General features: G+C 46.9%; 1 protein-coding gene across 4 annotated transcripts in view; it reads right to left on the minus strand.

Moving 5' to 3' along the window:
• Adck1 (aarF domain containing kinase 1) overlaps nt 1-27,024 on the minus strand; it is a 96,366-nt gene that overhangs the window by 45,214 nt on the left and 24,128 nt on the right. For all 4 annotated transcript variants that reach the window (XM_027418633.2, XM_027418630.2, XM_027418631.2 and 1 more), the window contains exon 4: nt 12,330-12,533. In XM_027418633.2, the coding sequence (XP_027274434.1) occupies nt 12,330-12,533 (204 nt within the window). The remainder of the gene's footprint in view (nt 1-12,329; nt 12,534-27,024) is intronic.

The following is a 27,024-nucleotide window of genomic DNA, read 5'->3' on the forward strand; positions in this document are numbered from 1 at the left end:
AGGTGCCCAAAAGCCTTCTTGCTCATTCTCTGTATGCCATGCTTAGTCCCTCCTCCAGAAAACTCCAACTCATCCCCCTCTACATACTTCTTTGGGGTCCAGGAACACCGGAAGCAGAAGATCAGGGGAACTCTCTTTCATTCTACACTGACCTTATATTGTGGCACGTGACCACCTTGTCTTGTTCCCCAAAGGACCAGCTCTCAGAGATGTTAAGATGGTTGCAAAGTCAAACGACTGGCCAACCCCAGCTAATCATACAGTCCCCTCCTCTGACTCTCCCCATGACCAAGGCCATGGAAGCATATGCAGCCACTGGAAGACACAGGGGTGAAAGTTAGACCCACACTGTCATCAAGCTGGTGACATCAGGAAGTCACTTTACGATTTTTGATTTTTGGTCTTGATTCCTAAATTACAAAAGCAGAGTGTTGAGAAGATTCACTGACCTTTCCAATTCCACAATGCTGTAACCCTTTCCTTCCAACTTGCAATTTCCAAACTATGCATAGCAGCCAACCTACACACAGCAACATATATGTGCACACAGCCAACAAGAAAGCATACCCAAGCCTGAATCTCTACCTCAATTCAGTCTACACCCCTGGTTAAAGATGTGTGCACACAGGCACATAAGCGAGCACGTGAGTATATGTGCCTGTGCAAACATACATGCATAGCCAAGTCTAGTTCTCCATCTAGAGTCAGGCAACCTCCGTGGTGAGATATGTATACACACATGAGTGTATATGTGCACACATCCATGAAATAGGCCCTCCACTAGGCATCAGGCTACCTCCCTGGTTAGAAATGCAAACACACACAAACACACATAAGCATACAGATATAGTACACATATATACATACAGATATCTGAATTTGTGTATACTTAAATGTGTATACATGCAACACATGTGCAGGTACAATATATGTGCATTTAGACATAGACACACACCTACACATATGGTGTCTATATTCACACATGCACGCAAATATACATGCACAAACACACGTATACACATGTATGTGAATGCATATGTATGCACATATATCCACATACAATGACACTCACACACACACACACACACACACAGGCACACACTCATCCTCTTCCCATGGGGTACAGGCCCCAAGAAGGGGTTCTCCTTGAAGCAGGGCCTCCCCAGCATATATCAATCACCACACAGGCCCAAGTCAGGAAATGGACTTGTTCCGGAAGCTCCCCACGAATGAAGCAGCAGGCCCACCTGGCGGACTCATAATCAGCATAAAAAATTGATTAGCCCTTTCCAGATTAAACATTATTGTTTCAGTAGTGAACATAAATCAGCTAGACATGCAGAACACAACTCCCTCTACTGCCCAAGGGCAACATCAGGTAGAAAGCAGGTAGGGAAAAACAATGACGGGGCTCTTCCGGGAAGACAGCACCCCTCCCTCCAACCACGGTTTGCAAGCACAGGACAGAGGCTTCACCAGAGTCCGGCCATCTGCCCTTGCATTTCCTGAGGCCTCCACTTAGCCATCAGCTGACTGGCTCTTGAGGTAACGGGTCAAGGGCAGCCTGGCACTGCAGGCAAGATGGCGGGTGAGACCAGAGCGAGGAGAACAGCCCCACTCTCTCTCTCTCTCCTGGGTGAGTTTCACTAGAATGAGGGCTGGCTCAGCCCAGCTTCATTGGCCTATCAGTGTGGCCTTGAACCAGGCCCGTCTCTTCTTAGGGGCAGCCTAACTAAAGTGGGTGTGTCTCTGGAGTCCTGTGTCAACCAAGCTCATCTGCCCAGTCGCTGACTGGTTCACTGCTGTGTGACCCTCAGTCATCCAATGTCTCTAAGTCATGTTCCACATCTAGGAACAGCGGGGTAAGGGGCGCCAAACACACCTTGCCAAGCTGCTCTGGGACTAAATGATACCACATGCTTGAAAACACCCAATGTCGGGCTGGAGAGATGGCTCAGAGGTTAATAGCACTGACTGCTCTTCCAGGGGTCCTGAGTTCAATTCCCAGCAACCACGTGGTGGCTCACAGGCATCTGTTATGAGATCTGATGCCCTCTTTTGGTGTGCAGATATACATGGAAGCAGAATGTTGTATACATAATAAATAAAAAAAGCCGGGCGGTGGTGGTGCTCGCCTTTAATCCCAGCACTCGGGAGGCAGAGGCAGGTGGATCTCTGTGAGTTCAAGACCAGCCTGTTCTACAAGAGCTAGTTCCAGGACAGCCTCCAAAGCCACAGAGAAACCCTGTCGCGAAAAAGAAAAAAAAAAAAAAAAAAGAAAGAAAGAAAAAGAAAAAGAAAAAAGAAAACACCCAATGTCCACTTCAGACAGAGGAAGCATTTAATAAATAGCAGCAGCAGCCCCTCATCTGCCTGCCCACCTTCTTCATGGAAATCGCAGCAAAGCAGAACCCTGCCAGAGCAGGAAGCTCCAGGAAAAGCACAGGTCAGAGGATGCTGGAGTTAGGAGCCAAGCCTCTCCTCAGGCTCAGGACTTGACCTCTCTGAACTGTCTGCCCCTCAGCAAAAATGGGTTTCCCCTCACAGAGCAGCCATGAGAACTAAGTAAACTGGCCCTACCTGCCCCCTAGATCTTGTCTCTTCCCACTTCTCCCTTTCATGTGAGCATCTTGACTACAGTCTCAGTAACTAACAGCCCCGGGGTCAGCCATGTGTAAAAATGCTATGAGGTTGGAGAATTAAAAACTCTGTGTTCCCCTTGCCCTGGGTGTGTGGCACCGCCTCCCAATTACTCCACAATACTTAGGTACGCTCTAACCACAATGGCAGCTGGTTTAAGAGCACAGGGTCATCAGTTGCCTCCTCTTCCTGAAGCCACAGGACCACTTCCCACAAGGCAACCCCTGAGCTCCCCACAAAATTCTCTGGAAGGTTTGTCCTGGACTCCAACGTACAGGAATCCTCTTGTTTCAGCCTTCTGCTGGACACACACCACCACTGATTAGCAATGCAGAGTGTTCTTCTCAAATACTTACTAGCCACATGTGTGTGTCTTTTGAGATCATCTGCCTATCTCTTGTTATTTGTTTTTGTTGTTTTTGAGACAGCCATTACATGGCTCTGGTTGGCCTAGAACTCACTATGCAGACCAGGCTTGCCTGTAAACCACAGAGATCCTCCTGACTCCCATGTGCTAGGAATATGTCATCACTCATATTTGTTAATAAGTCTTTTTTTTCTTTCTTTCTTTCTTTTTTTTTTTTTTTTTTTTTGGTTTTTCGAGACTGGGTTTCTCTGTGGCTTTTGGAGGCTATCCTGGAACTAGCTCTTGTAGACCAGGCTGGTCTCGAACTCACTCGACCTGCCTCTGCTTCCCAAGTGCTGGGATTAAAGGCATGCACCACCAATGCCTGGCAAACTTTTTTTTTAAGTAATTTTTTTTCTATTGAAGTTTGGTTTAGGGTTTTTCATTTTGTTTCAGATAAAGCCATGGATTTTATTCCTTTATTGAATAGATAAATAGCTTGCAGATATTTTCTCCCGCTCTGCAGGTTCACTTCAATCTGTTGACTGTTTTCTGTGTAGAAGTTTTTCATTCGGCAAGATCCTAGTGATCTAGTTTTGCTCTTGTCTGTGCTTCTGAGGTCTTACCTAAAACATCATTGCCCAGCTCAAGGTCCTGAAGCATTTTCAAGCAGCTTATAGCTTTCAGTCTGTACCACAGCTATATGAATGCACAGATTCTTTGATCACCCCTGGCTACAGATGAGGAAACCAAGGCTAGAAAGATCATACCCAGGATGACATACAGCATTTGGAACTCAAGCAAGATTCCAAGTCAAACAGAATCTTCTTCCATTCACCTAACAAGCCACTGCTAAGCATTTTTATATGCAAGCCTGGGAAGTACCCTGAGGAAACCACAGTATGTCCTGCTAAAACCATAAGCCAACGCAGAGATGACCAGGCTGCAAGGCAAGAAAGACCCAGGATTTTGGTCTATCTCATGTGCTTCAGATCCACAAGAGAGTCCATCTAACCTGCCTGAGGAGGTCAGTGAAGGCTTCAAGAAAACCTAAGCAACCCAATTCTAGAATTCCATTGAATGACATTTATTAATACTTACTGTATACCAAGTCCAAGTTGGGTGCCATGAGAGAGTCAGTACTGGAGAATGACCAACTACAGGTGCCAAAAAGGGCACTGGTCCTGACTAGGGTACCTGAGGAAACCACAGAAGTGTCACAGGAAGCTTCTCTCGGGACCCCTCCTGAGCATGCCGCTGGTCATTGTGGTCAGACACAGAAGTTCAAAGAATGAGAACAAGGCCAGGGAGCGCATGGGGGAAATGAGAACAGAACGCAACAGGACAGAACTGATGTGGGAGAGGGCTCAGCAGTTAAGAGCACTCACGACTCTCAAAGAGGACCCAGGTTCAGGTCCCAGCACCTATACAATGGCTCTCAACCATCTATAACAAAGCCCCAGGGGATCTGACGCCCACCTCCGATCACCCTGGGTGCATGCATGTGGTGCACATATGTGTACATAGGCAAAAGATTGGTACACAAGAGAATTAGTAAATCTAAAATTTAAAAAAAAATGTAAACAAAAAGACAGGAGCCCTATGGCAGCCCTGGCAGGACAGGCTTCAGGGCTGAGAGGTTCTGCAACTCCTGCTCTTCTCACTGTGAGGCTCTCTTGACAGACACAAGGGCCACCTGACCCCGGGTATAAGTTTGAGGCCAGTCCTGGCACACATTTTTGAGACCCTGTCTCAAAAAATAAAAAAAAAAGTAAGAAGACTGGATTGGAGACCTGGCAGGCAGAGAGAAAGAAGCAGGCTGAGGAGGACCAAGCAGGATTGGGGGACAAAAGGACCAGCCAGGCTGTGTGGCCACCGCCTTGCCTCTCCTCCAGTGACTAATGGCAGGCCATCCATTGTGGCTGACATTAATGCTTCCCGCCATCCGTCTCCTACTCATTAAATTACCATTTTATGGCCAAAATCTCTCTCTCTCATAATTGATAAAAATCTCCTTTTGATGTTCGGCATTATTGCGGGAAAATGTTTTTTATTCTTCACTATGTTTTTAATATAAATGTATTTTTTTTTTATTGAGATCTGCTGGGAAGGCAGGATGAGGACAAACCAGGAGGAGGGGTACTCTCACTCCCCACTGATCCTTCCGTTTCCCTTCCCAGAACACTCACTTGGTGGCATTCTTAGAGACAATCTGGGAGCCGAGACAGGTGCTGGGAAAAACAAGGGTTGCACTCAGGCAGGGAGGAGCAGGTCAAAGGACAGCTGAGCCCAACAATGTGATCCTATAGATGACTGCAGGCCAGTGAGCCAAGCTGAGCCATGAGAACAGGCAAGCTGACCTCATCAGGCCCCTGCCAAAGTAGGAGCACTCACTGGGAAACAAGGGCTCCTAAGAGCAAGGACTCCGGTGGCAGACACAATGCCTGAACAGGAGGGGCTCAGTAAATACATGTTCATAACAGTCACATGGGCAGGTGTGTTCAAACAGCCACCCACAGGAAGCCCACCCTCAGTAGAGCCTACAAAAAAGGAAACGGAAATAGCAAGCCCAAAGCCACACAACTAATAAACCAACAGGGAGTTTGGCTCCTGCCCTTAAGTTCAATATAAGCATCAGGTATCCAGTGAAAGCAGGACCAGCGGTAGAGACACACAGCCCCTCAAGGGTCACATGGAGAACCTAGGTGCTTTATCTAGGCACCATCCTGGCTGGGCCACTGTGCCCAGATACTAGAGCAAATGTTACTCTAGATTTTTCCCTTTCTTTTTTCTTTTGTCCAGTGCTGAGGTGAAAGCCAGGGCCTTGAAAGTACTACGAAAGGACTCCTCCACTGAGCCATGCTGGAAATCCAAAACCCGGCCCTTGGGTTTTGAGACACTGTCTCACTGTGTAGCCCAGGCTGGCCTCCAACCCTCAACCCTCCTGTCTCCACCTCCACAGTACTGGGATTACAGACCTTCCCATCCAATTTATTAGTAAAACAGGTTGCCCTCCATATGTGAGTGGGCCTCATGCAATTAGATGATATATCCCTGAAGCAAGAGGGAATTCTGCCAGCAGATGGCCTTCACATTTGAACCTGAACGACAGCATTGGCTCTTACAAAGATTCTGGCAGGGCCAGTCTGCCAGAATTTGGACTTGCTAGCCTCTATAATCACACAATGCAATTTTTTAAAAAACAGTGTATCTTTACATATAAAAATGCATATATTCAGCTCAGTTTCTCTGGATAACCCAGGGTAACATAGGAATGAAAATGTCCCCAGCCCTGGCAGAGAGCTAATAGCCTGAAGGAAGGGTTGCCTGCAGGGGACATGTTGTCCTACTTCTCACCAGGGTTTCCCCAAGCCAGCTGCAGTCCTGTGTGCTCCCTGCCCAGGTTATCCCTTCTCCTACCTCCCCTTCTTTCCTGCCTTTGTTCTGGCTGGTCCTTGCACCCCACGGTGCTGTCTTTCTGGCTACTACCTCCAAGTTGACTAATGAACTGACATCTTTGGGGCAGGAGTTTCTTCTCTCTTCTTCTGAACTTATGACTCAACCAGAGCAAAACAAAACAAATAAATCACCCTCCATGTGCCCCTGTGGACTCACATAAAAATAGGTGTATCTATCCGGTACACAGTGGCACCCCAGGGTCTCTTATGATTCTCCACAGACCTTCCAGCCATGTGTTCCACCAAAAACACTAAGCACCTGCAACATACAGCACTCATGAAAACTCGTCCCTGACCACTATGGGAAGCCAAAAAATAAGGCCAATCCTATACCCCCTGGCAGGGGAGTTCAAACGCAAAAGACTGACATCAACATGTTTCTGAGGACATTAACCACACAAGTGTCCCCAACAAAGGCATTTCCAGATTAAATTCCAGCCAGTGACCTCATTCTCTTTAAATCTTAGCTGGCACAACTACATTCCATGATGACGATAAACCTCCATCCATCATTTCTCTTGGTGGCTCTCTTTTGCTTTCCTTCATTTCAACAGAGTCTCATTTACATAGCCCAGACTGGCCTCAAACTCATGGTCCTCAGCCTCTGAGAGGGAGGGGTCTGGATGTCCATGCTGTGTTTACATGCCTGGATCATTTGTTAACATGTGATGTGTCCTGACTCACCTGCGCTTGTGGGCAGACACTCATGTGCATGTCTGTAATCCAAGATGGCCAACAGTCATGATCACTTCCCAAGTCCCACTTTCCCCAAACCCACTTATGAAAGATGACCACATCTCTGCCTTGCTGAGACAATCAGGCCCGGACCCTCGATGGCTTCGCTTCTCCACTATCTACACATCAGTCCCTCCAGCCTTCCTTTGCCCAGCCCCCCCTCAGCATGTGAATGTTTGCCTCTCCATCAGGAAGCAAAGAGAGACAGGAAGGGGCTAACCATTTCCTTCAAGGGTCCCTGTGATGGCCAATCCTAGCGGCCAATGTGACAGTATTTAGAATTATCACAGAGTCTATAACAAATTCTCTATGTTGGGTTAACTACGGTAGGAAGACCGAGTGTGGCAGGCTGGGGTCCCATACTGAATGAGGATGAGATGGAGCTAATCAACAGCACTGGGGGGTGCACTGTGACGCCTTGCCACCTTGTTTTACCTTCATGACGGACTGTGCCCTCAAACTGAGAGCCAAAATAAACCCCTCCTTCCTGACGTTGCTTCTTATTGGGTATTTACCACAGCAGTAATAAAAGTAACTAAGACAGTTCCCGATGGCCTAAGGTCCTCCCAGCGGGCCCTTTCTACTAGATGTAGAACGCCATGAGTCCAGGACCCTTTAAAACCCAGAACTTCAGAGAACAAAATAGTCACCAGCACGGTGACTTACGCCTGCACCTGCCCCCTGCAAGGTGAAGAGATGTCAGTCTGGCCTCTTTGTACCACGCCCAAGAATAAACAGAGCCTGAACCTATCCTCAGGGCACCCCTTAGCAAGAAAGGGCCAGGGCTCCACCACACACCACAGACTTGTGAACTTAGGTGCCATCTGCTGGCCAAAGACGGTACTGCATTTGGACCTGTTGCCCTAAGGGGTAGTCAAGGAACCGAGCTGATTCAATCCAGGCCAAGGTCACTTTTGAGACAGCAGAAAATGTCCCTTTCTCTTTAGGAACCAGCTTTTGGGCCTCCTCTTATTACTTTCTGCTGCCTTTGACTTATCCAAGTGGCCCCCAGAACTCATTCTAAGTCAGTCCCTATGCAAGGATGAAGCCCTTCAATGACCTTATCCCTACACTGATAGGACGGCCTGATGTCAAGGGGCTGGGAGTCATCTGGAACCAATGTAACCATGAAGTTTAGAGTCCAGGGATGCTGTAGCCTATATCTTATGTGCCATCCGTATAGTGGAGATACCCTCTTAGACCAGTCCTAACTACCTGGAACAGGAAATGGCTTGAGTACACAATTGATTCTCAAGGACTCTGTGGCTGGGAAGGGTCCTGAAGAAACACATGAAGGAAAAGCACCCTCAGCTCCTGCCGGACCCTGCCATATATGGTCTGAGAAGCAGGCACACTCACACAGTCTTTGAACTTGGGATGACCTTAAAACCTAGCCAAGGACTGGGGAGCTAGAAAAAGGGTGATGCCGGAAGACTACATCCCGGAAACGAGGGATGGAGCCCAGCTGCCACGGGAGGGGGCAGGAATCAGTGCAGCTCTTCGACACTATCCTTAAAGCGCAAGTTTTTCCCAAGCAGTGTCATGGGAGGGGTTGGGGGAGGAGGAAGGAGTACAAAGTGAGTGATTTCCTCCGCCCTCACACCCCCACACTCACCTACCCTGCCTCCCACACAGCCCCTTTCCCCTCCTCTCCACCCACAGACGAAAAAGTGTGTCACCAGAGAACACATGCCACCTTCCCAGGGGGTGTGGAGACTGCCTGGGCGCCTATGGTACTGGAGATTTCTAAGCTCCCCAGCAATGAGGGACAGCCACTCAGAACTATGACCTGGACCTCACTCTCTCAGGAGAACTACAGACAAACTGGGACAGTAGCCATACAGCCAGTAGGCTTAGGATGAGCTATAGGAGGCTGGAGAAGGCAGCCTGAATACTCAGGAGACTTCTTCCAGCCCCAAACATCCTGCAGCCAGCTGGTTGGCCCCACCACCACTGCCCACACCTCTGACTTGCCACCTCCCTCTGCCCTGGCCTGGTCTAGAAGGAGCCCCACCCCTCACCCAGATGCTTCCAAGGGTTAATCTTCTCCTACCACCCCTCCCTCACATCCACCCCTGCCGAGCTGCCACATGCTAGCAAGCATGCTCTCAGCACTGTTATTACAGTGAGTTATTTCGTTTTAGCTTGGGAGGGGGGTGCATCTCACACTGTTGGAAGCCAGAAGCCAACAGTTGAAGCAAGAAGCAAAGGCAGTCAGGCTAGCACCACGTCAACCCTGTCCGTGCTGCCCAGGGGTTCCTCTATCCAAGCTCTGATCCTCCTAGCCTCCAGCTTTCTCCCTGACTCCAGCCCTAAGTCAAATCTGCCTTTCTTTCCTTCTGTCTCCTTCTGGAGGAAATGTTCCTCAGAGCAAGCAGTCTTGGAGGTATCTGTGCCTGACCCAGGCCCCACAGAGTCAGACTTTGCGGGCCAGGCCATCACTGACATGCAGGAACCCCTTGTCTGGGTGCTAGATACTTAACTACAAGCTCCATATGGGGGGAGAGGGGTGCGGGGTGAAACAGGACTGATCTTTATCCAACCTCTGCCCCTATCCTCAGCCTTGCCTTGCATAACCTGGGAAAGCTCATTTGCCACTAGACAAACACCGGAAGCTACCAAACACCTTACTATTCTGGTCCTGCAGGTCCAGGGAAAATGGACTGTCATGGTCTTCATCCCTGGAGATTTTTCTGACTTGCAATAGAATGGCCTGATTTCCAACAAACCACACCACACTTGGAGGGTGCTAAGTTATGTGGGCCTGATACAGATGGTCTAGGGAGATCAAAGACTTCCCAGGACAGCTGCTGCGGTTTATATGGGATAAACAGCACCTAGCACTCTGCCTGACATTTGCTAGATGAATGGACAGATGGACAATTGGCCTAGTATCACTTGGCAGATAGAGAATATAGAAAAAAAAAAAAATTCCAGGCAGAGCAGGGATCGAGGCCACAGGCACTGGTGTTCACAGTGAGACATGGCGAGCAGAGCACAGGACATGACATCACAGCACTACCCTCTGTTTGCTGTCCATTGTCCTCTACAATCTTCATGTGCCCCTGTAAGGTGGACACTATGGTCTTTCCCTTTTTACAGATGGGTTCAAGACTCCAAAGCCCAAACTCGAGTCACCAAGGCCCCAGCCGCGCCGAAGCAGTCATAAAACAGGTAGGTGGTGGGGACCCTGTGTGTGTGTGTGTGTGTGTGTGTGTGTGTGTGTGTGTGTTTATCTATGTCTGTGGCTCTGTGTGTGTGTGTGTGTGTGTGTGTGTGTGTGTCTGTGTCTGTGGCTGTGGCTGTGTGTGTGTGTGTGTGTGTGTGTGTGTGTGTGTCTATGTCTGTGGCTGTGTCTGTCTCTCTGTGTGTGTGTGTGTGTGTGTGTGTGTGTGTGTGTGTGTGTGTCTATGTGTGTCTGTGTGTGTGTCTGTGTGTGTGTGTGGCTCTGTGTGTGTGTGTGTGTGTGTGTGTGTGTCTGTGTGTGTGTGTGTCTGTGTGTCTGTGTGTGTGTGTGTCTGTGTGTGTGTGTGTGTGTGTGTGTGTCTATGTCTGTGGCTGTGTCTGTCTCTGTGTGTTATGTGTGTGTGTGTGTGTGTGTGTGTGTGTGTGTGTGTGTGTCTATGTCTGTGGCTGTGTCTGTCTCTGTGTGTGGCTCTGTGTGTGTTGTGTGTGTGTGTGTGTGTGTGTGTGTGTGTGTGTGTATGTTTATCTATGTCTGTGGCTCTGTGTGTGTGTGTGTGTCTATGTCTGTCTCTGTGTGTGGCTCTGTGTGTGTGTGTGTGTGTGTGTGTGTGTACCTGTGAGACCATCAGATCCTGAAGTAAAGATGGTTGTGGGTTTCCCATGTGAGTGCTGGGTACCAAATGCGTCCTCTAGGAGATTGGCAAGCACTCTCAAGCACTGAGTCATCTCTCCAATTTCCAGGATTTTAACTTAAGGACAACTGGGAGGCACCAACAGTTACAGAACAGGCACCAGATGACAGCTGGACTTTAAGATCATGCTCAGAAAAATCCAGAAGACACAGCACTAAGTGAGAGGAATAAGGATTTAGCAGCAGTCTTGGAAGGGGTGCTCAAGTTATAACACATAGTGTCTTAAGGCTGGGCCTGACCTGCTGCTCAGCCACCTTCAATGGGCACTCCAATCCCTCCCTGTGTCCAAAACAAGACAGTGACGGTCCAGGCAACCAGTTTAGAAAACAAAACAAAACAAAACAAAATCTCCCTGAAGGTCACCATCATGAGAGTGAAGGTGAGACAAAGGGGCCTTTTCTTCCTTTCTCTGTCACTCCAGAGTGCAGAATGGACATGAGAAGTTGAGACTTGGGGTCAGTTCTAGTATCTTTAAGGAAACCTTTTTTGTTTTGTTTTGTTTTTCTTTTTGAGACAGGGTCTCACTATGTAACTCTGGCTGTCCTGGAACTCACTATGTAGACCAGGCTGGCCTTGAACTCACAGAGATCCCTCTGCCTCTCTGCCTCTCTGCCTCTCTGCCTCTCTGCCTCTCTGCCTCTGCCTCTGCCTCTGCCTCTGCCTCTGCCTCTGCCTCCTGAGTGCTAGGATTAAAGGCCTTCAGTGCCATGTCCAGAAGGTAGCCTTGTGATAGTCAGAGGCCACTGGCAATAGATGAAGGAGGACCTTGGGCAACTGGCAGCTAAGAGAGTAAGCTCCCCATCCCTGGAGATCAAGCTGGATAAGTGTCTAACAGAAACACTCCAGAGAAACCAATGCAGTGAACTGGATGGTTTGCTGATGGCATCCTAGCACAATGTGCTAGTCTTCAACCCTCAGCTACAAAATGGAGTCAGTAATAGTTCTCCCCTCACACTTGCTATGAGGACTAACTGTGCCAGTGTAACACACGACAGTCATCGATATGCAGTAAACCCCCAGGAACTGACAGACAGTATTAGATCAAAACATCCAAACCATCTTAGGTTACCAGCCAACACTGTTGAATACGGACATCCCATATTTCAGCTATATATCTTTTACTGATGGTCACTGAGGCTCCTTCTAGCTTCTGGTTTAGCACTGAATCTTGCTGAGACATTTGATTCCACATCAGTGATGGCTCCTCCAGAGCCCTAGGCCCAGGCAGCAGGAACTTTTGTTCTGGTCCCTCCCTGCTCCAGAACAAGGTACCTCCTTGCCTAGGTCTTCTCGGATGACCTGTCGGACCTCTTCCATGCTGCTCTGTGGGGCCTGACTATGCAACACCTTCAGCGTGCTGGTGTACTCCTCTGGCAGCAGGTAGTCCAGAGCCCCCAGGTGCTGGCCAACCTTGATGAAGGTGCCCCGGTTGGCACAGCAGAGCTCACAAAGACGTCTGGCAGAGCGGAGATGCACCTGCAAGAGACAAGCAAGCCAGAGAAGTGAGAGCAGACTGTTCCCTGGACAGTATTCCCTTCTTCTGCCTCTCTGCTCAAACATATCTGTTTATTCCCCAGTGTCAAGGGCAGGTACACATACACACATACATGCACACACACACACACACAAAGACACAAACATGCAAATGCGCACACACACACAAAAATTCGTACACACACTCATGCCCACCCCCACACACATACATACGCACACACGTGCACACATACATGTGCATGCACACACACATGCACACACATAGACACACGCATACACACACACAGACACACAAAGATACCAACATACGAATGCGCACACACACAAACATGCGTACACACACTCACGCCCGCCCCCACACACATACGCACACCCATGCACACACACATGTGCATGCACACACATAGACACACACATGCACCCACACATGAACATGCACGCACACACACACACACACACACACACACACAAACCTCTCTTTTCATCTTCTACTTTCCTGGTCCCCAGAGCAGTCAATTCTAATCTCACACTGAGGCCAGCCTCTGCACACACTCTGATGCTTCCAGTCTCCTCCCATTCTATCAAAGCTTAACTGGTTGGAGCTTCAGTCCCCACAAGTGAGTATTCCCAGCTATTAGCCAAGACAAGCATACTGACTCCTTCAAGGGTATACTGAGCTAATACTTTTGCCACCTACTCCTCAACCATCTAGCACTTCGAGCTCTTTGCAGCTCTACCACTGACAGGATGATAACAGTAATAATAGTAAATAATAATAACGACTCATATGTATCATATTTTTTATTCCTCAAAGTAGTTCAGGGAGGCAGAGTTGATGCCTTTAAAGACAAGAAAGTCAGTTGTCATATTTAGAAAATAGAAATGTATATCCAAGGAAAGGCTACAAAACACTCCAAATCTAGGGCTTTATTCCCACACATGGAGCAGACAGCTGGGCAGGTTGTCAGTGATGAGACCGTCATTTACACTCAGATGTGACTCGTCCCTACATGCACCCAAGCTGGTCCTCCTGAATCATCAGCCCAGCCCACCTAAGGGTCTTGAGATTAGGTATCACATCCCAGAGTTACAAACAGTTGTGAGATGCCATGTGGGTGCTGGGAATTGAACCCCAGTCCTCTGGAAGAGCAGTCAGTGCTCTTAACCACTGAGCCATCTCTCCAGCCCTGGAGCTACAACTTCTAAAGAATTATGGGCCTTGCATATAATTTAGGAGACAAGGGAGTCCCAGTGTGCTATGGGGACCTGTTATCTGCTTCTTCCAACAAAGTAGCAAAGGATTTTGAACACTGAAGATGAACTTGAATACTCTCAGGTGCTAAGAAGAATAATGATGTAATTAGCAATAAGACCATGTGAAGAGTTCACACAGAAATGCCTTCCTGTATAATTAATTGCCAAGTGAGCCACACAGCACACTATTCCTTTAGATAATGGTTCTCAATCTGTGGGTCATGACCCCTTTGGGGATCAAATGAACTTTCACAGGAGTTGCCCAAGACCATCAGAAAGCAGATATTTACATTACAATTCATAACAGTCGCAAAATTATAGTTATAAAGTAATAACAAAAATAATTTTATGGTTGGAAGTCACCACACATGAGGAACTGTATTAAAGTGTCGCAGCATTAAGAAGGTTGAGAACCACTGTTTTTGATAGCAAGAAGAGAACACCAGGGTCTAGAGAGATGGCTTAGCAGTTAAGAACACTTGCTGTTCTTGCAGAGGAATTAATTTGGTCCCCAGCACCCACATGGCACATCACACACCATCTGTAAGTCCAGTTCCAAGGGTTTCAGTGCCTTCTTCTGACCTCCACGGGTTCTTGGCAAGCGTGGTACACACCCACACATGCAGGCAAACACGCAGACACATAGAATAAATAAAAATTTAGGCGGGCGTTGGTGGCACTCGCCTTTAATCCCAGCACTCAGGAGGCAGAGGCAGGCGGATCGCTGTGAGTTCAAGGCCAGCCTGGTCTCCAGAGCGAGTGCCAGGATAGGCTCCAAGCTACACAGAGAAACCCTGTCTTGAAAAACCAAGAAAAAAAATTTAAGAAAAGAAAAAGCACCCCTGCAGTCCTGAACACCCCTGTCCCAGCTCCAGGCTGTCTTCAGGCTCACGGGAACCCATCCATTTCTAACCCTGGCATATGGCTCTGATGCCCATCACAACTCATTCTAAGGGAAACCTATGGTCCTACAATCCCACCCCCTCAGTGGAATCCTCCAGCCTTGATTCAGACAGGGTCCTAGTGGCACCAATAATAGCAGGAAACAGAAAGAAACTAATCCCAACATGGAGAGTGACCCCAGAGGTGTTAAGAGTTGGGCGGCAGGGAGAGTCTCTTGAGAAGTGGAAAAATGGGGATCTGGGGGTGCAGTTCATCCGGTAGAATGTCTATCTAGCATCCATAAGGGTTTGGTTCAATCCCAGAACCAAAAAGAACTGAAACCAGGACAAAGCTGGCCAGTGCCAGACAGTGGAAGGACATATGGGACTGGGTTATGTAGAGGCCACATCTGGTCAAGGCTAAGCTGCAGTTCTGATGAGATGATGTGGTCAATATAAAGCTTAAAACTGCTGGGGCAAAAAAACAAATAAATAGATAGATAAGTAGATAAATAAATAAATAAATAAATAAATAAATAAATAAAGCTGCAGGGGCAAACAACTCAGTGTGTGAGCATTGGTAAAGCGCAGTGCCGGCATCAGGTGTCCTACTCAATCACACTACACTTCAACTTCCGAGACAGAATCTGTCAGTGGAGCTGGAGCTCATCCCTTCCTCTAGGGTGGCCGGCCAGGAGGCCAGGGGGACGGGAACCCACCTGTCTCCCAGCTTCCCCAAGGCTGCTGTTACATACAAGACCCAGGGTCTTCCCAACCAAGAAGACCCTTCATAATGTGTTGAGCACCCAACAGGCTGTTCCTACAGATTAGCTTGCTGTTGTACCCACTAACAAGCTCCTCTGCCAACCAGCAAGCTGCCCAAGAGGTGGCAAGAACCCAGCTAAGTCATCGGACCCAGCCTTGTTCTCTGTCCCATCATCTCCAGGAGTAGCTGCTGTGTGTATTTACAGTTATCGCCATTAGAATCTCATTGGATCTCTTTTAGGAGTTAGCCATCTTTCACTATTTAATAATTCTTTACATTCAATTTCCCCTGTTCAAATTACTTATGTAATTAGGAGCTGGGTGATACACAGTGCTAAGCCCTGAAGTTAAATCTGCAATGATTAAGATGAAAATTGAGGAACTTTTCAGGTCAAGAGAGCTATTGAAGCCACAGTGTGTGTGTGTGTGTGTGTGTGTGTGTGTGTGTGTATTGTTGGCAGTGTGTGCATTGTTGGCAGTGTGTGTGCTGTGTGTGTGTGTGTGTGTGTGTGTGTGTGATGTGATGTGACTGTGTGTGTGTGTGTGTGTATTTGTTTGGCAGGTGCTGTGTGTGCGTGTGTGTGCGTGTGTTGTGTGTGTGTGTGGTGTGTGTGGTGGTATTGTTGGCAGTGTGTGTCATTGTTGTGTGTGTGTGTGTGTGTGTGTTGTGTGTATGTGTGTGTGTGGTGTGTGCTATTGTTGGCAGTGTGTGTGTGCGTGGTGTGGCGTGGTCGTGTGTGTGTGTGTGTGTGTGTGTGTATTGTTTGGCAGTCGTGTGCATTGTTGGCAGTGTTGTTGTGCGGCGCGGCGAAGCAGCGGTGTGTGTGTGCGTGTGTGTGTGTGTGTGTGTGTGTGTGTGTGTGTGTGTGTGTGTGTATTGTTGGCAGACCTGTCCACTGTGTTCTTTAAGCTAAATTCTCATCTACATGGCCCTATAGTTTCGAGTCCTTACAAAGCATTGGCTTCATCCTGTCCAGCCCCTCCACAAGGAAACAGGGTTCATTGTCCCTCACCTGTGGCTTGAAACAGTGACAAATGGGTATCTCTTGACATAAAGAGATGGCCACCTTCAAACACTGTCTAAGCAATATGGGGATCCTTGGTTCACCCAAGGCCAGAGAGGCCAGTCAACCCTGACTCAACTATTACCTGCACATCAGCTCTTGGGTACGGAGGCTATGTGTGTCTATAATATAGTTGTGTACCTCAGGGTTAGCCACCCAGACACCAAAAATGTAAACTCATGGTGACAAAGATGCTCATATACTCACAAAAACAGGATCCATGAAACTGAGTCAGTGCCTACTGTATATGTCACCCTCAATCCCACTAAAGAAGCCCTGAGGTCACTGTCATCTAGCTTCTCTTATTCTCTCTCTCTCTCTCTCTCTCTCTCTCTCTCTCTCTCTCTCACACACACACACACACACACACACACACACACACACACACACACCCTGCTCAGAGCCAAGGAGCATTACCACTTACAGAAAATTTAAAATACTCTGTTATAGTGAAAAACACAAATGCTGACTGACAGAGTAACACTCAGACCTCCAAGGGTCACTGCTCTGTTCCAGGTCCCACATCCTAACAGTCAGGAAAGTTCCTGACTTAATACAAAGTTTCTGACTTTCAGTCACTCCACTTGGCACCACAAGGTGCTGAGCCTACTGGTGGCATAGAATCCATGGAGGAAAGGATTGCTTCTTTCTTCCTGGGACCATCTCCCAGCCATGAGGTCCTTACCTCTTCACCCTCTTGACTCCAGTCCTTAAGCACACATCCTTGAGCGCTCTCTCTCTCTCTCTCTCTCTCTCTCTCTCTCTCTCTCTCTCTCTCTCTCTCTCACACACACACACACACACACACACACACACACACACACACACACACGTTCAAGAGGGATGACCTGATAGAAAAGACTGCCCAGAACATGCTCTGGTCTACTGCCTACAGAGTAGCTACTGTGCACCTGAAATGTGGCTAGTGTGGCTGAGAAACTGCATTGTTAAGTTGCTTGTAAAGAATCATTACATCGCCGGACATTAGAGGCACAGGCCTTTAATCCCAGCATTTGGGAGGCAGAGGCAGGCAGATCTCTCTGAGTTCAAGGCCAGCCTGGTCTCCAGAGCGAGTGCCAGGATAGGCTCCAAAGCTACACAAGAGAAACCCTGTCTCGAAAAACCAAAAAAAAAAAAAAAAAAAAAAAAAAAGAATCACTACATGTAGTGATTTTTAAGGAGCTAATGACTGCCACAGTGGACAACTCAGACCCATCAAACAGCTGCAGCTATAATAAATGCAAAAGCATTCATTCAGTACCCTGGTGTAAGTACACACGTGTCCTACAGTAAACACTCATCCAGATTTCTTTGGGGGGGGGGTGGAGGGTTTAACCTTGGCTGTCCTGGAACTTGAGACCAAGCTGGCCTCAAACTCAGATTTTTTTTTTAAGATTTTACTTATTTATTATGTATACAACATTCTGCTTCCATGTATGTTTGCACATCAGAAGAGAGCACCAGATCTCATAACAGATGGTTGTGAGCCACCATGTGGTTGCTGGGAATTGAACTCAGGACCTCTGGAAAAGCAGTCGGTGCTCTTAACCTCTGAGCCATCTCTCCAGCCCCTCAGATTTTTTTTTTAATCTGCATACTACTTCTAGAAACCAGATCTATCCTTTCCCCCACCCTAAGTGTCTCTCTATATGTGTATCCCTTCCCCCTCTATCTGTCTGTTACTCCGTCTTTCTCTGTGTCTTTCTGTCACTGTCTTTCTCTATGTCTCTGTGTCTCTCTGTGTCTCTGTCACTCTAGCTCTGTGTCTCTCTGTGTGTCTCTCTGTGTGTTTCTGTGTGTCTCTGTGCATGCATGTGCATGGGTGACATCTTCAGGTGCCTTGCTTTTGTTTAAGACAGAGTGTCTTACCAGCATGGAGGTTCGCCCAACACACTAGGCTGGACAGCCAGTGAGCCCCAGGGATCTACCCATCTTCATCTTTCATCTCATCTTCATCTTTCATCTCATCCTCACTGGGATTACAAGCACTTACCACCAACCTCACCCTTTTTACATGGTTTCTGGGGATCAAATGCAAAGCCTCACACTTGCAAGGCAAGCCGTTTGCCGCCTGAGCCATCTCCCCAGCATCAGAGCACAGATCTTTGATATGTCTATAAAGATTTAATAACCTCAGAGTTCAGTGACAATCTCAAAGTCTCACGGCCAGTAAATTAGTGGTAAAAGCACCATGTGGCCTTCATCTGTCAGGTACCCGGACCTGTATCCTCTGCACCATGGTTTGCAGTGGGGAAGGACACCATGGTCTCTGCATAGAAAGACTACAATTAGTGAGCAGTGGGCATACGTCGATAAAGCCAAAACTTTCAACAGCAGCCACTGCCCAGACACTCCACGTGACAGGCTCCAAATGGTCACCAGGTTAAGAAATTAGGTGGCCTTGACAGTTGGATCCAGTATATACTTTTCAGATGGCTACAAAAGATGTATTCATTCCTAACCAAACAAGGGGGGGTCATGTAACTTGCTAATCTTAAGTACAAATGATTGCATGGATGTGGGGAAAGCAGGAACCTGTATTCACTGCTGGTAAGAGTGCAAAGGCAGCCACTATGGAAATCAGTGTGGACATTTCTCAAAAAGCTAAAAATAATTTACGCACGATTCAGCTGTATAGCTTGAGCATACACACAAAGAACTCTATATCCACTACTGAGACACTTGCTCCATGTTTATTGCTGCTCTGTTCACTATATCCAGTAAATAGAAACAGCCTAGATGCCCAGATGAACGGGTAATGCAAATGTGGTATATCTACACAATGAAATATCACTCAGCTACTAAGACAGATGAAATCATAGAGGCCATTGGCAACTGAGAAGAACTGGAAACAGTCATCCTGAGTGAGGTGACCCAGGCCCAGTAAGGCAGAGGTCACATGTTTTCTCTCATTTGTAGATATTAGCTTTGAATCTTTAGATATTTGTGTTCCATTGGAATACCCACAGGTTAGGAAATTACTAACAGACCATGAGAGGGGCTTTCAAGAGATGGGAGATAGACTATGCTGATATAAAGGGTTTAAAGGGAATTATGGAACAGGAAGGAATAAATTATGGTGGGGAAGAGGAGGACAGGTAGAAGAGGGAAACTGGGAGGGATAAATAACTCTAAAGACTTTTCAAAAAAGGTCATATGGAAACCCCTTACCACAGAAACTTCCTTAAATATATCTATACACATACATAAAAAGAGTCAAGATGGAATTACCCTATAAGGGCAGCAGGGCCCCTACTAGGCACCAGAGACTAACAGAATAGGTTAGGAATAGGTTACTTCTCTTGGAGTTGTTGGCTAGTGAGTTCCCATAGACCCCTGCTATTGCTTGCCCTCAAAACATGTCAGCAAGACCCTCTTGCGGAAGATACCGAGTCACAGAAGGTGGAGAAAACAAGCTAGAACTAACCTGAAAATTTTTCCCCTACTGGCTAGCTTTCATTGTGCTGGAAGGTGCTCTGCACACTACAAGAGAAGAGTAATCAATAACAGTCTGTCTGGCAACGGGCGTTGGTGGTGCATGCCTTTAATCCCAGCACTCGGGAGGCAGAGGCAGGTGGATCTCTGTGAGTTTGAGGCCAGCCTGGTCTCCAGAGCGAGTGCCAGGATAGGCTCCAAAGCTACACAGAGAAACCCTGTCTCAAAAAACCAAAAAAAAAAAAAAAAAAAAAAAAAGTCTGTCTGGAAGACATGCATGCTGGGGCAAAAGGAGTGCAAAGGTCATGAGAGTAACAAACCGCTTGCTGACTGGACTTAGGGCCCGCTACACAGCATGGAACCCACACTTGGCACCATTATCAGGCCACACACCATGGTGAGACAGCTCAGACTGTAGGAGAGAACCTACTACTCTTATTCCACTAAATGTAAATAGTATCAACCCAACTCCTAGTAACCTACCATTGTAGAGTAAGGCATCTCTCAGCCCTCATCAGAGATGATGATTGACACAGAGACCCATGACTGGTCAGTGTATAAAGAATAAGAGATTGACAATGCCGGCCCTAAGTGGAACCAACGTACCACACCTGGTCCTCCAAAGGAAGAGGGACCTAAAAGAGTTTAAGAGCCAGAGGCCGTGGGTGGCTACAAAGAAACAGTATCTTCTGGACACAGCAAGGCAGGCACACAGTGGTCATGACATCACACACAAGTCCTGTGCAAGCCCAAGCCAGACCAAATCCCATCAAAAGAGAGTAAGTGGACACACAGATTCCCCCACCCCACCCATCCCTACCCCCGCCCGCCCCTAGCTGAGTTCTTGGCAATTCTTTGCTCTGGAAGAGGAAGGGTCAACAGAAAAATGTCCTTTGCTAGATTAAAAGAAAAAAGAGTTAAGTGAGAAAGGAAGGGGGATGAGTCTAGAAGAACCGGGGGAAGAATATGATCAAAACATCTATGAAATGCTCAAAGAACTAATTAAATAATTAATAAAAATGTTTTTTAAAGGATACAAAAACAAACAAAAATCCATGCATAGTGACACATGCCTTTAATTCAGCAGTCGGGGCCGGGGGAGGCGGGGCAGTGGCAGGCAGATCTCTGTGAGTCTGAGGCCAGTCTGGTCTACAGAATGAGTTTCTACAGCTAGAACTTCCCAGAGACCCTGTCTCAAAAAAGAAAAAAACAAAAAAACAAAAAACAAAACCCTAGCCCATCACATACACATATCCAGTCTAGCCCACCACACACACACACATATACACCCGTCAAATAAACCTGGTCCCTACAACCTAACAAAAACAAAAGCTACTTTCACAGACTGTCACCTAAACTGTAAAGCATCATTAAACAAGAAATACAGATCACACCTGTGGCACATGCCCTATAATCCCAGCACTTGGAGGCTGAGACTCATGAGCTTGAGCCCCCGATAACTCATGAGTTATCGGGGCTAACTAGAGAGTTCTAGGCCGTCTCACAAAAGGAAGGGATGGAGCTAGGGGGAAGAGGGAGGGAGGGAGGGAGGAAAGAGAAACACACAGAGAAGTGGAATATTATCCTAAACATATAGACTTCAGGGTCTCCTCAGAGAACTCCCAATTCCTGCCTCTGCCTTTAACATCTGGTACCTATTTGCTCACTGGATCCCAGTTGTGCCCTTGCCTAGTACCTGGCTTCACTGATCAGCTGCATATATGGGTGGGGCACCTCCTCACCAAGATCCCCAACACCTGCCTCCCATCCCCACTGAACTATCACAGAGCAGCTGGCGTGGTCTCCCTGCCCAGGCTCCTTCTTCCTTTTCACTCCCAGCTCAATAACACACCTTATGATTACCTCATTACCACCTTGCTGTAATGGCTTTTAATCTACCTCATATTAATTAAAAGCATTGTCATTCGACAGCTTGGTTTGTGGTTTGAGAGAGGAGACAATGAATGACTAATAAGATAAACTCGGTGCCGATTAATTGCTGATTTGAGCCAATGGAGCAAAGGCCCAAGCAGGACCATTCTGTCTCCTCCTTGTCTGAACCCCTGGGAGCAGGAGCCCTACCTCCCCAAACCTGGCAGAAAGGTACCAACATCACCAGACTGAATCCACGGGAGCCTCATCAGAACTGATCAAGGTCTGAGAATGACATGAGACGAGGGTACAGATACACAAGTGCCCCACAAAAGACCGGAAGGAGTGGGGAACATGAAAGACAAAGTCATAGATTCCACACAGAGCCAATTGAGTCTTGAATGTGGTTAAGTATAGTGTATGCATGCTTGGCAATGTTATAATGAATTCATTGCACTGTATATTAACATATGCCAAAAAAGATGAAGATGAGCACAAAGACAACAACAACAATGAAAAACAGCATCACCATGGTGAGTTACAGAACTTCTCTCAACTTGGTTTTCACATCCATAAATAATATCTACCTCAGGGGGGTGCTGGGAAGTGAAGTCAGATACGTGCTGCTCTTAGTCGAAGCAGGTATGTCTACATTTGTTGTAAGGGAACCTGAGAAGTGTTTTAAACAAGTGTGGTAAGGTGCATAAACACAGACACAATTATCATGAAGGAAATTTTAGAATTTTTAATCACAAATCCCTAGAAGTCATGGCAAGCCACATAGGGCTACATGGGAAACTACCAGCGTAGATAGAAAGCAAGGGCAAAAGTCTTTGTTGTGGGTTCTACAGTTAAGATGGGTAAAGCAGGACAGTTTAGGACTGGCTGGTTCGAATCATTACTGCAGGCTCTGGGACACAGAAGCTATGCCTAGCCATCTGGGACTTGGTCCTGGGCATTTAGAGCTAAGGGAATGCGGCCTTGTGTGTACAAGCTGAGTGGAAGTGGTTGGGGAATAAGGACTCTGCATCAGTTGGTTTGCATGTGAAAGTCAGTGTAGGAGAGGTACTAGCCCTCTCAGAATTAGTTATGGAGATGGAAAGCCCTTCTAATGCCTACAAGGACCTAGGACTTCAAAGCAGTCAAAGATAACAGAAAATTAAACAATAGCTAATATGATCCTCTCTAGCTTTACTCCCTGGGAAGTCTCCTCCAGCTCCATACACTGTGGGTACAAAGATCAATGTCACCTACCCAGACTGCTCCCCTGCCTTGAGCTGAACAGATCCAGTGGCTTCTCTGATATCACACTAGTGTCCAATCAGTGCCTCAAACATGGCGTGCCCTTCCGATCATGCCCATGACCATAAAACATGATCCCCCACCCCAAGCTTCCCCACCTTAGGAATGGCAACTTGAAACTTGGGAGTTTCCCCAGGCCATAGACCTTGATGCCCCAAAAGGGGGGGGGGGCTTCTCTTATCTTCACAGTCTGAACTATAAACAGTGGTTTTCAAAACCCTCTGCAACATGCAATGAAGGTAGAAAGAAGGAGGGTGAAGCCAACGGTAGCCCCAGTTAACTGCAGAGTCTCCGAGGAAAGGACTCTTGAGTTAAGGAGATGGAGTTAAGTGTAGAAAGAGTTCACAGGGCAGGAGAGAGAAGTAAAGGATAATAATAAAAGACAACAGGCAATCTGCACAGAGCCAGTCCCTGGTCTTCAACTGAGGCTGATCAGCACTCACCCATGCAAAAACTGCCTGAGCGCAGAAAAAGAACAACCCCAGAGATTAGAGTTAAGTACCAGGACTTACATCTGACCTATTCTTACCATCCAGACTGGAAAAGTCTCGTAATTCATGGGACACTCTTCATAGAAATTCCAGCCTCAGTAGCCAGAGGTAGCCTAAATACTGTCTCATTCCCAACAAATATTAAAGCAAGACCTAAAAAAAAAAAAAAAAAAAAAAAAAAAAACTATGCCCCAGAAATTCAACACCCCAGAACATTCATTACAAAAATATATAACAACCACAAAGATAAAAATACAATATCTAACACCTAATGGGAAATTAACCGATATGCAGAGGATCAAGAAAGCATGTGTCATGAGAAGTGGGACAAAAAATCAAACAAAATCAACTCAGACCTGAAACCAATGCTACAGTTAGTAATGAATAACATTAATGTCAAGGCTGGTGATGCGAGCCTGTATTTCCAGCACTCAAATGCTGATGCAAAAGGATCCCAAGTTCAAAACCTGTCTAGACTATAAAGTACACCTAAGCCAAGGCAGGAGGATTGTGAGTTGGACAGTCTGAGTGCATAATGCCACCATACTTACATGCCATATTTAAACAGAAGTTAAAACAGATACTTTCCAAACCAAAAAGTGCATGTCCCCAGCTCCTTGTATAAGTTGCCTTGGCAATGGTGCTTTATTGCAGCACTGGAAAGTAGATAAAACAAAGGAACTCACCATGTAATTCCAGCAGGCATGCAACATGCCACACAGACCAGGCTGGCCTCAAAAACAGATATCTGCCTGACTCTTTCTCCCAGGTTCTGGGATTAAAGGTTTCTGTCACTGTGTCTATCTGGCTTTCTTTGAACATGGCTTCTGGGGATTGAACTCGGGTCCTCATGTTTACATGCCATGCACCATCTCCCCAGGCCAATATTTGTATCATAATTGGGAACAGAGTTTTAGACTAAAGGAATTAGTCTCTAATGATGGAATTAAAACTGCTGACAATCACTGAGGGAGGTATGAACCAAAGACAGTTGTCCCAGCATCCCTGGAATCCACACAAATGAGCTGTCGTGACAGCAAGCACTCAGCAAATGAGTTGCAAATTTAAGAGACTAACGATGTTATTGCTGGCAACTTGCAGCTCCTCCTGCCAAAGAGCAAGCCTGCCTCCACAGATGCCCACAGGAGCTGGGGACCTGTACTCTTCAATCTGGAAACTATCCATTTGGGAGCCTCGTGGCCAGAAAAGCTGCAGAGAACCCTTCCCTCCACCTGCCCCTTAATCACACATGATGATAAGATGCATAATTAATCTGTTCTCACAGTTGCTCTGTGGCCAGAAGAATGGAATGGCAATTACAGACGTTTCTGGAATGGCAATTACAGACAAGAATAACAAATGCTAAGGCCATGAGCAGAATAACACACCAGCCAGCCTGCCTCCCGTCTTGTCTCTCGGATGTAGGATGACAGTCTCTTCTCATGTTTACACAGCCATGCACACTCATGGCTGATGGCAGGAAACAAAACCAAACCTGCTGTGCAAAAATCCTTCTGTACACTGTGACAATGTATTATTCTCATTGGCTAATAAAGAACTGATTGGCTAGTAGCCAGGCAGGAAGTATAGGTGGGAGAGCCAAACTGGGAATTCTGGGAGGAAGAAGGGCAGAGTCAGTGGAGTGGCCAGGAGACACAGAGGGAGCAAAACATGCTGGGGGACAGGTAAGTCCAAGAGCCATGTGGCAATACATAGATTGGTAAAAAGCTAGTTAGTAATAAGCCTGAGCTATTGGCCAAGCATTTGTAATTAAAATAAGTCTCTGTGTTTGGTTATTTGGGAGCTGATGGCAGGACAGAAACTTCCCCCTACACAAACCCCAAAGATGTAGAAAGAGCATGAGGCTAGGCAGCAGGTTCAGGGGCATGTGAAGGGCATTAGGTAGAGAACCTAGGGAAAAGGGACCACAGGTAGCAATTAGATGATGGGATTGCCAACTTGACAGGGTCTGAAATCAACTAAGAGACGTGCTTTTTCAGAAGAATCACCTGAGGGGGAAGACACTCCCCAAGAGTGGACAGTACCTTCCAACAGCAGCCCAGTTATAAAGTGATCTGAGGAGATGGCAGAGCTGCTTTTGCCTGCCTGCTTTTGCTTCTTGCGGTTAAGTCCTGCTACTCTGTTACTGTGGCCACCACCGTTACTGTCATCCTTCGCTAACATTAGAACCCAGTTTCTGGGGCCTTCCTTGAGAACTGAGAATCATTGGGTCCTGGCAATCTTCCAGGCCTTTGGTGCCAGACTGTTACTGTGGAGGCATCTGTCCTCCTGCACTGAGATGCTATGGGGCTCTCAGACTTTCCAGTGTACAAACAGCCACCGTTGGACTACCCAACCTGTCCACATCAGCCAGGCTAATCATTCCACTTTGGACACAGTCATGCTCTATGTTCTGTTCCTCTGGAGCAGTGGTTCTCAACCTGTGGGTCACAACCCCTTTAACAAATCTCTATCTCCAAAAATATTTATATTATGGTTCATAATAGTAGCAAAATTATAGTTATGTAGTAGCAACGAAGATAATTTTATGATTGGAGGTCACCACGGCATGAGGAACTGTATTAAAGTGTCATTAGAGAGGCTGAGAACCACTGCTGTAGAGAATCCTGACTAATATAGACAGAATTAATGCTTGCTAATCTCGTTACTATACATAGACCGAAATTACAATTTAAAGTTCTCCAGCAGTAAGCAAACAAGAGAATTACGGCAACATATTTTAGGTGGAGGCGCCAGGTACAACATTCATTTTATTACTCTCTGTTCTTTGTGACGACATTTGGAATTTTTCATAGGGAGATTTGTTTTAACAGATTCAACAGCAGTTCACAGGCTTGCAGGGGGAAAAATGGGGGGGGGGGTTGCTAATAACCCCACAATCTCCATAGTGAGATTAGTGGCATTACCCAGGTGTACCCCAGAAAATCTCCACAGTTCTTAGAAGCAAACGACAAAGGCAGAAGAGAACCAGGGAGAGAGCAGCACAAGAAATGGACCAGATGCTGCTGTCTCTGAAGACAGGAAGAGGGACCATGAGCCAAGAAATGTGGGGCATCGCTAGAAACGAGAAAAATAGTCAGGTATGATGACACACAACGTTTAATCCCAGCAGAAGCAGGGGCACAACAATCTCTATAAGTTCAAGGCCAACTTGGTCTGCTCGATGAGTTCTAGGCCAGCTGGTTCCTCCTCCAGAGTTGCCACAGGAAACGCCACCTTCATTTTGTCCCACAGAGAATTATTCTGGGCTTCTTACCTCCAATGCCCTAAGTCGGTGTTTGTTTTAAGCCACCATTCATTAGCAATTTGTTTCAGTAAGCACAGGAAACTAACACAGTGGCTGTCTTGAAATACTTTATTTCTGAATTGATGTTTCTAAGTGAAATCT

Source organism: Cricetulus griseus, chromosome 5 (assembly GCF_003668045.3).
Source record: "Cricetulus griseus strain 17A/GY chromosome 5, alternate assembly CriGri-PICRH-1.0, whole genome shotgun sequence".
Taxonomy (NCBI): Eukaryota; Metazoa; Chordata; class Mammalia; order Rodentia; family Cricetidae; genus Cricetulus; species Cricetulus griseus.